This window comes from Lates calcarifer, linkage group LG2 (genome assembly GCF_001640805.2).
Source record: "Lates calcarifer isolate ASB-BC8 linkage group LG2, TLL_Latcal_v3, whole genome shotgun sequence".
Classification (NCBI taxonomy): domain Eukaryota; kingdom Metazoa; phylum Chordata; class Actinopteri; family Centropomidae; genus Lates; species Lates calcarifer.
The window spans coordinates 6,989,834-6,999,755 of record NC_066834.1 but is presented as its reverse complement, the minus strand read 5'-3'; the positions used below and the strand labels follow the sequence as shown (position 1 = coordinate 6,999,755).

At 37.3% G+C, this 9,922-nt stretch overlaps 1 protein-coding gene across 1 annotated transcript; it reads left to right on the top strand.

The window, feature by feature from the left end:
- The first annotated feature begins 238 nt into the window (after positions 1-238).
- On the top strand, positions 239-5,577 carry gatm (glycine amidinotransferase (L-arginine:glycine amidinotransferase)). Its single transcript, XM_018683630.2, has 9 exons — positions 239-401; positions 1,324-1,542; positions 1,707-1,902; positions 2,717-2,907; positions 3,183-3,320; positions 3,505-3,669; positions 3,788-3,851; positions 3,950-4,066; positions 4,229-5,577. The coding sequence occupies exons 1-9, from the start codon at positions 333-335 to the stop codon at positions 4,339-4,341; spliced, it is 1,272 nt and encodes a 423-aa protein (XP_018539146.1). The 5' UTR covers positions 239-332; the 3' UTR covers positions 4,342-5,577.
- Positions 5,578-9,922: the final 4,345 nt, after the last annotated feature.

The window sequence follows — 9,922 nt, the reverse complement described above, 5'->3', positions numbered from 1 at the left end:
TTTTCTTTAGCAAAAATGGCAGGTCCCAAGTCGCTGTTCTGCACTATGAAATTAATTCCTGAGACTTTTTCAGAAGTTCTCTCCTTGGGCACTGTTGAAGCTAGTGGCCCAGTTGATAAGAATTTGCTGGCGTAAGGGATCGCGTTTCAGAATTGCTTTTTCTCAAGTCACGTTGCCCCTCAACACGAACGCGACCAATGATCTAAGAGGCACGTAGACCCACTCCTATAAAGTTGGCCGAGAGCTGAGGCGCCTTCATTCATGAGCAAACTGAGAGGTGGATCCTGCGCTGCCGTTTGATTTCACTGACACACTCACTATTACATTGGACAATGCTGCGAGTCAGATGTCTGAGAGGAGGTAGCAGGGGGGCCGAGGCTGCCCATCTGATCGGAGCCATGGTTGGTATTATGGTGGTTTCGTGTCTTTTGTTTTGTTTTTGTTTTTTTTATTATTATTTTAGAAAAAGGGGGTTTGTTTGGAAAAAAAAAGCACATTACAGTCAACGTGAATAAAGAAAATACGTTCGACTTTTTCTTCACTAGGCTACATCTAAGTTTTCACTTAAGATCAGTTTAAGTTATATATAATCTATTTATTGTTTGTCTAAAGCTGATAAAAAGTAGAAAAATCTCGGATAAGAAAAATCCAATCTAATCGACTGTTTGGGATGAAATACATCAAACATTTTAAAACACTGATTATGTCAAAGAGACCTTAGTCCAAATATTTGTTTCTAATTGCTGAGGTTTTCTTTTTTTTTTTTTTTTGGTCCCTGAGTGACAGTGAACAGCTGTTTGGCACAGATGCGCTCCCAAACTCAGTGACACCGGAGCTGCTCCTGAGCCAGCAGAGGCCATACTGTAATCTGTGGAGATAACGCTGCTTCTTAATAACACGTGTACTTTGGCACTAAACCAGTATACCTTACTGATCTCTCATTGGTATCTAAGGTCACCTTGCTTTACTGTACTCGAATTAGCCTTTTGTGTGTGTGTGTGAGAGCTGCCTGCCAAGTCATTTATCTGACTGTACTTTTGATTTCATTTCTGGCACCAAAAAAATAAATAAGGTAAAAATACAGCCTGCTACATACAGCAAAATGATGTAGCAGGTACTACTACTAAACAGGTTGTATTACTATGTACACACTGTATTTCTTATCTGAAGTTTGTTAAATCTAAAGATTTATCGTATTATATATAAAAGCCTTTCTCATTATGTGTTATTTCATTCCTACAGCACAAAACTGAGGGTTATTTTTGTGCTGTAGAATATGTGTATTTTTTTTTTTAAGTTGTGAACCTTTTTTCCCCTCCTCAGTTTGGCCGGGCGGTGACTGGATGGGCGCAGAGGGCTTTCCAGAGCACTTCAAGCGCAGCGGCTGCACAGCCACAACATGCAGTTGATGAGGAACATGTTACTGAGCCTGTGCAGCAGGAGTGTCCTGTCTGCAGCTACAATGAATGGGACCCTCTTGAGGAGGTGATTGTGGGTCGTGCTGAAAACGCCCATGTGCCTCCCTTCACTGTGGAAGTGAAAGTAAGTAACTGTAACATCAAGATGACTTCTCTAACACATGCAGATTATACAACCTCCACGTGATGGTCACTGCAGTAGAATGTTTCTCAATAGGAAACATCAAAACCTCAACTGTGAGACAATGAAATTAGCTGCATGTTGTCACACTGCAAACTTCTCAACAGGCTAACACATATGAGAAGTATTGGCCCTTCTACCAGAAGCATGGGGGCCAGTCTTTTCCTGCGGACCACTTGAAAAAAGCTGTTGCTGAGATTGAAGAAATGTGCAATATTTTGAGTCACGAGGGCGTCATTGTGAGGAGGCCAGAACCCATCGACTGGTCCATAGAATACAAAACTCCAGATTTCACATCATCAGGTAAAAAAAATAATCATAATGAATGAATTTGTTTTTTTTTTAAATCATATGTTCACATTATGAAGTATGATTAATTTTTATAGATTAAACTACGCATAAGTATACATAGCTGTTAAAATTAGATCCTCCTCAGTCAGCTTTAACATTAAAGTGTCCTATTCTTTACTTGTTAATGCATCAATACTAATTGTCCAGTAATATAATGATTGTTTTTTATGTCTGACACTAGACATACACTTTACTGTGAGTAAAAGTTTGTATCTAAGACTTTACTCTAATAGAGTTTTTTAATAGAGTTTTTCTAAAGCACAATGCTACAAACTAACTTATTAATTAAAATTATTTTAATGCTTCTTCTAACTAACTAACCTAAGTAAATGATTTGAATGCTTCTTCCACTGCTGGTCTCACATTTATCTGTGTAATGATAACAGTATTAAAGTATAACTGAGGCTGCTGAAACACTGTTGCCTCGATCAGTTAGGCTTTTTTTGAAAAGTCACACAACAGCACAGCACAATCACACTAATCGATGAAGGCAGCAGCTCCCGTGTTCTGCTTGGTAAAATTGTTGTTTTTGTCAATGGGTTCTGGTAGCGATACATAGCAGTGTTTTCTGGTTAAACAAAAAGGATCTTATCTCTGTAGGAACTCTATCCATAATGTTGTCAGACACTTATGATAATCTGTTGCTGGGTACACTGCTCCTGCTCAATACTGCACTAGTTCTAAAGATTTCTGTCCCAATTAATTATTTACACCCAAAAGCATGAGAAAATAAGGCCCTAAAAGTGTATTGTTGAATCTTCTGCAGGCATGTATGCTGCCATGCCCAGAGACATCCTTATGGTTGTGGGAAATGAGATTATTGAGGCTCCTATGGCCTGGAGATCTCGTTTCTTTGAGTACCGGGCCTACAGACCTCTGATCAAGGAATACTTCAGAAAAGGTGCTAAATGGACCACTGCTCCCAAACCCACTATGGCTGATGAGCTGTATGATCAGGTGAGACCTTGCATTGTGAGTTTAATCTGAGATAACAGACTTCAAGCTGTCGAATTCCCAAGCCAGCTCATGCTAGGTGTTTCACGTATGGACTGCGTAATATTTTTTCAAATGGATTTGGGATCATGTGTTTCAACTTCAACACAAACCTAAACCTGCATGAGTTCTTCATATCACCACTGAACTCTTTTCACCATGCTGTTTAATTGCCCTACATGTGACTGAAAACTACTTAATTGCTATGGTGTAAATCATTGTTGCTTGGTGTCACTCAGGACTACCCCATCCGCACAGTGGAGGACAGACACAAGCTGGCTGCCGAGGGGAAGTTTGTGACGACGGAGCACGAGCCCTGCTTTGATGCTGCTGATTTTATTCGAGCTGGGAGGGACCTTTTTGTCCAGAGGAGTCAGGTATTGTAAAGCCTGCTAAACCTATAAAATCCTAAACATTTTATTCAAACACCAATTTAACATTTATTCCCTGAAAAACTAATACAGATACATAAATTAATGCAGCACTGCAGAGTTTAAGAATTTGCATCAGAATATACAGCATGTATAACCTCAAATGTCTTCTACTGTTCTTATTTTGCAGGTTACAAATTACATGGGAATTGAATGGATGCGTCGTCATCTGGCCCCAGACTACAAGATCCACATAATCTCATTCAAGGATCCTAACCCCATGCACATCGATGCCACTTTTAACATCATTGGGCCTGGACTGGTGCTGTCAAACCCTGACCGCCCATGTCGCCAGGTACTGTTAGACAGGAAAGGCTACTGTGCTGCCCTCTTGTGGACTGATACATTATCTCACGTTGATAAACGCAACAAACTGCCTCATGTTCACCACTGCTCTCCGCTCTTTACCTCAGATTGACATGTTCAAGAAGGCCGGCTGGACAATCGTGAAACCTCCAACACCTTTGATCTCTGATGGTGGGTACTGAAACTAAAACTCATCTCCTCCTCTCTTACATTAGTTGAACATTTTGAAAACTTACTGAAAACTAGACATTCTCCCCCTTTCTGTGTAGATCACCCACTGTGGATGTCCTCCAAATGGCTGTCCATGAATGTCCTGATGCTGGATGAGAAGCGTGTAATGGTTGAAGCCAATGAAACCACCATTCAAAAAATGTTTGAGAACCTCGGTGAGTTCATATATTGAAGTTATTGTTGCATCATTTTACATCTTTTAAGATGAATGGCAACAGATATTTTGATCCTCCTCCACTTTTTTATTTTGTGGCTTTTAGAATATGAGGCAGTGTAATAATAATAATAATAATACACAAATGTATTTTTTGTCGCAGGTATCAAGACCATAAAGGTGAACATTCGCCATGCCAACTCCCTGGGTGGTGGCTTCCACTGCTGGACAACTGATGTCCGCCGCCGCGGTACCCTGCAGTCCTACTTCCACTAGCCTTGCCAGAAATAGGCAGTTTTTATTGAGTTTTGAAGATTAAAGCCTCAGTCCGGATTCCTAATTCCACTGTAATGGTGAAAATGTATTGTTAGTCTATCATGTATGTAAACCCAAGTTAATGAAGGGGAAGAGCTTTTTTGATGCCAAAATCTACCGTTTCCAAATTTCAAAACCTATTTTTAAAAGTATGTACATTTGAAATTTGTAAATTCAGGTATCATCTGTTCTGTGCAACTCAAATAAAAAACAAACCAATGGACAGTGTTATCTTCAAACCTGTATGAAACAAATTAATAATGGGGCAATCTTATCATGACAGGTGGCACTAAAGTCCTTTTCCGGATGGAGCCTTAATGTCTTAAATGAACATGTATGAATTGTTTTGATTTGACATCGCTGTGCATTACAGTGCCTTTGCAAACAGCTTTGTTCAGATATGTATATGCTCAATAGTAACAAATGAACATCACTTTATTACAGTCAGTAATCTCAATATTAACTGCATTTCTGGCCTGGCTATTGTGAAGCTGAAGTGTTTATGACTTATACATCTGAAAAGTCATAGCTTTGAGGACAAGGTGCAATTTGGTATGTGAATGTCATCAAACTAGGGCACAGGAGGAGATAAGTTACCTCCTCATGAAAACTCAGACAAGAGAATTCTATCTTTTTCCAAAGTATTTTTTTTTTATTAAAGAATTGTATAAAAGTTGTTACGTAGGTCATTAAACAATATTAATTTCTTATCGCTAGTATATTATTTTGTAAAGATTTTAATTAATTGAACAGACAAACGTCTATTTATATTTTTCTTACTCTTTATTGGATTTCCCGCCAATTAGTGTTTTTATATATTTACTTAAAAAGTATGCGGTCCATATCAGATATTGTAAACCTTTTGCCTCTGTTGTTTTCTCCTATTGCAAATCTGGGCCAGTTATATGCTACTTAGTCATTCTCACTGAACTGCTTGGCTGCTTTTGTGTGCAAAGCAAAAATGCCTATGGAATAAAAGACATTTTGTTGTGAAGATTTATGTTTTATGATCCCTTTGCTGCATATACAGTTGGGTATAGATGTTTTAAGTCTGCCTTGATATTAATTTCGAAATAAATATCAAGGCAGACTTAACAGAGCCAGACTTAACAGCGCCATAACTTCATGTTATGGCTCAGCAGAGGAATGCAAGTGATGTTTTGTATAATGCAACATTAATAAATGTAATTAAAAAGAGTTGTGTATCATGTTTTGTCATTGTGTATTTGTTTTTCATGACGTTATTTGTTATATTTAACATATTCATATTTGTGAATTGGTTAGTAGAGTGGAAAAATATGGGAAAATTGCATATCCTGACCCTTTATCCACATCACCTTCTGTAATGCTACAATCTCTAATACTACAATATAAAACTACTCATAAAGTAAAAGTCCTGCAATCAGTTTTACTTGTGTAAAGGAATATCATCTGTAAATTGTACTGACAAGTATCAAAAGTACACAGTGTGGCCCCTTTCATAGTGTTATGTTTATCATATATGCAGTATTATTGAAATATTACATATGCATTTTAGTGTTAGCAGGATTTTAATATCATGAAGGTGGTGGTATTTTTAACTACTTTATATACTGCATCATATCTTAGGAGCTGACTGTGTGTTTTGGTTGAAATGGAAAAGTAACTTGGAACTGTAACCGAGGAATAAATGTAGTGTAGTAAAAGTATAATCTTTCCCTCTGAAATGAAGTGGACTAGGAGTATTAAGTATAAGTTTAAGTAAAGCACATGTAACTCAAAAGTGTACAGCACTGTACTAAATAAGCCTGGTTATATCACACACATACTTGAATAAAGTAGGCTACTGTGGGTCACACCTGTGAACCTGGGATCAGTTCACCTGTTTGATAAATGGCACCACATTTACTGTAACACCTTTATGTCTGTAAACATTAACCAGGCTGATATGTCAGTGGAGGGAATATTGCATCCTATGTATTATGTAAAGCTAATGTAAATGCAAATAGAAAAGGTACTTTACAGTACTTTTTTTTTTTTTTTTATAAAAAAAAACTGTTTTATTTATCTATTACTTTGTTGAAATTAGGTTAAAAGCCAAGTCTTGAGGACTATTGCTTTATTTAGTGGATACCTATCAAAATAAAATCTGAGTGATTCTGTAAGATGAGTGGCTAGTTGGTGGTCAGTGTTATTACTTTTCTAATGTACCAACTGCATGCAGATTTGATGGAACTGACTGAGTTACCTATAAAAGATGAATTAAATATCGTAAGATTTACAAAATCCCCAAAAATATTTTTATGCCAGTTTAACGGTCTATATTTGAATGTTTAGAGTCTGTGAGAAAACATAATATTAGAGTTAATGATGATAGATAGTGATATCAATAAAATAATCTGTTGCCTGATGAAAGGTTGTGTAATAACAGAAACAAATGCATTGAAATAAATTAAAGTAGTGCAGTAACCTGTTGATATGTGCATTCTGCTGCCATCTAGTGGTCAAAATAAAACACAGCACCCTAAAGTTTATTGACCGATTGAACTGTAAAACATTATAAAAAATATAAATTAAAAACATATATAAACCATAAAAACATATATATAAATTTTCTGAATGACACAGCCGAACAATGATGCCGCTGCATTATAAATTTAAACAGGTAATGTAACAGTGAATTATATTGTATGTCCAAGTCACGACTTATATGAGTATTAGATGTAACATTTCAGCATATGAATTTATTTTTCCTCAATGTGAAAGTCATTTTCCAGATTACATTTACACTAAAACAGAAACATACTGAAGGTAATCACATACAAGACAACATCCTGAAGACAGACACACAGATTGTCAGAGTTTGCACCGTAAAAAATCTGTCACCAACACTTTGTCCAGACCATCATTTTCAGTTTGGACCCTGTCACTATCCTCACCAAATTAAGCAGTGTCAACTACTTTATGCATGAAATCTTGAACTACTGGCCACTTAGCTCTAATTCCTTTGCTAGTGTGATCACAGCTCCATGTTATTATGTTGAGCCTGGATCTGTAGTGATAGAGGAACTATCTTAAAATCCAGAAAACCAGACTTGCTCTCCATAATATTAATTAAAACCCCATTACATGAAATCTGAATGCCTTCTTTACTCACTCTCTCTCTTCAAAATGCTTAAATCTCTATGATTTGTTGGTATTTGATTTCTTTTATCAGTTCTGCTTACATTAACTTTTCATTGCCTCGTGTAAATCTGCTGTAGCACTTCTTACTCTTAAGACAAGAGCATCCCCTTAAACTGAAGCCATATACTGTAGAATCTTGTGAAGTGCAACCAAAGGTGGACACTTAAGACCTTTAAAGACCATCAAGCAAACAGCTTGATTTGTGACAAACTACTTGAGGACTGATCCAATTGTGCAGTTAGGAGTACATTTTAAGCAGCAGAGTCTGAATTCACAATTTCCTCAATCTCAATCAACCTCAATTGACCTTTTTCAGACCCTGCTGTGACACCATATGACTTCAGTGGGACCAAAACAGTTCGCTACTAGTGGGGACATCCTGACTATGTGGGACTCTGACATTTGGCATGCTGCCTATTTAACTGCTTCACCTTTGTCACAATGTGCCTCAGATCAAGCAGAGTGAATACTGTGAGGCTCCAGCTGAGACCTGTGATGAGGCCTGTGGCTACCTCAGAATGACACGCTGGATTAGAGCTGAGCGTGTGTCAGGACAAGTTCACTTGAAGCCAAGTCGCTTCTCTTCACAACTGCTTAGTCGCGCACCTAATTTTTTTCTGTCTATGTAGTCTTCTGCAGATGGATTGCTTGTTTGTACAGCTGCCTAATTGTGCAATACTGCAGCTGCCTCAGCAACTGTCTTCAAACAGGAAAATTGATTGGGTTCTGGTAATCATCAGGCTTCAATGTCTGCAGGAAAACAGCAGTAGCCTTCTCAGACTGTGAGTGACTTTATAGTCTGAATTAGGTCCAAAGAAGTCAGCAAGAGTGGATCCACATGCTCAAATCTCTGGCAACTAAACCTTTACAGGGTACGTACAGTATTTTAAATAAAAATTTCTCAGAGAGTGTGCAAAAATTAGTTTTTTTGTATTAGGGCAAACAATAGTACATGGGGGTAATAGAGTATATGAGAAGATAAACTGTATTGATCCCAAGCAGGGAAATGGAAATGTTAAAGCGTTAACCTACAAGAACAGACAGCAAGATAAGTAACTTTAAAAAACTGGAATACTGTATACAATCTAAAGTCTACTGCTGTATAAAGTGAAGTGTAAAAAAACTAAACAAAAAAACAAGTGTTATCAAATACTATTTGCAACAACATGAGCAGTAACTTTATGGTGTATTCAGACACAAATAGTCAGGAATAAAGTGGAGACAAAAGGATGCCAACTTAAAATGTTCAAAACAGAAAATGCACTTGAATCAGAAACTGCATTCAGGTGGTAAGTAAAATGTGTTGTGTCTGCAGATAGCAGGTTTAGCATCTACAAAATATACTGCATAAAGGCATTTTTCTTACAATGCAAGACGATAGGTGAACAGTAATGTGTCTGACTTGCTGGTGTCTTGCACATCAACCTTTCCATGATGTTTAACCATACCTTTGACTCCCATGTTAAGCTTCTTAAATTTTTAATGTAATCACCCAGAAGACAGCTGGATATTCTCCTGCTTCACCTTTTCACTTGACTGCAATGTCTGTATTTACTCTACCAGCGTCAGTTGATGCCATAATACAATAAAACTTTTCCTGTGTATAGCCTAATGTGATTGTGGCCATATTGAAGACTGTATTCTTGTGTGTGGATGCCCACATAATAAGAAGTTGGAACACTTAAAGAATGAAAAATTAAATTATTAAAAATATTGAATAAAAGTCTTCGACTTCCCAGTCTAAATACTGGCAATAAAGGTGGACTAAAGGACTGCCACTAGTGTACAGTAGTTAACTCACTGTAATTATATAAGCATATTATTCAATGAGATTGGTTGAATGGGAAACTTTGCTCACTTTCACTGCGATGTGATTTGTGGATTCTCCAAAACAGTAGAATAGTCTGAAGTATTCCTTGAAATGTCATCTTACATTTTGTTTGAATTACAGGACGTTGGATTAATTTTTGACATGCTAGAGTTCTTTAAAACTATTTATGATCCTGAACTATGAAATGCAGCATGTCATTGACCCAGAGCAGAAAGGACATGAGGTTTCATGCACAGGTTTTATTTTAATGGACACTGTGTCCTTTAACTTGTATACTGTAACCTGAATGGCCAGGAACTGTGTGTTGAACAAGGATACTACAAGCACAATATGTGCAGACAATACATGATACAGCAGCAGAGCTGCAAGTCGGTAAGGAAAATGGTTTAGATTTTCTGTGTTGTGTCTGGACATTATGTGAGACAGCCACTGAACTCAAATGTTCAGTAGACACTAGTGACATGAAATGGGTTATCTGACAGTTGTTACCTTGAGCAGTTTAAACATTCTTCTGTAATATACAGACTGTTCTGTGGTGATTTTACA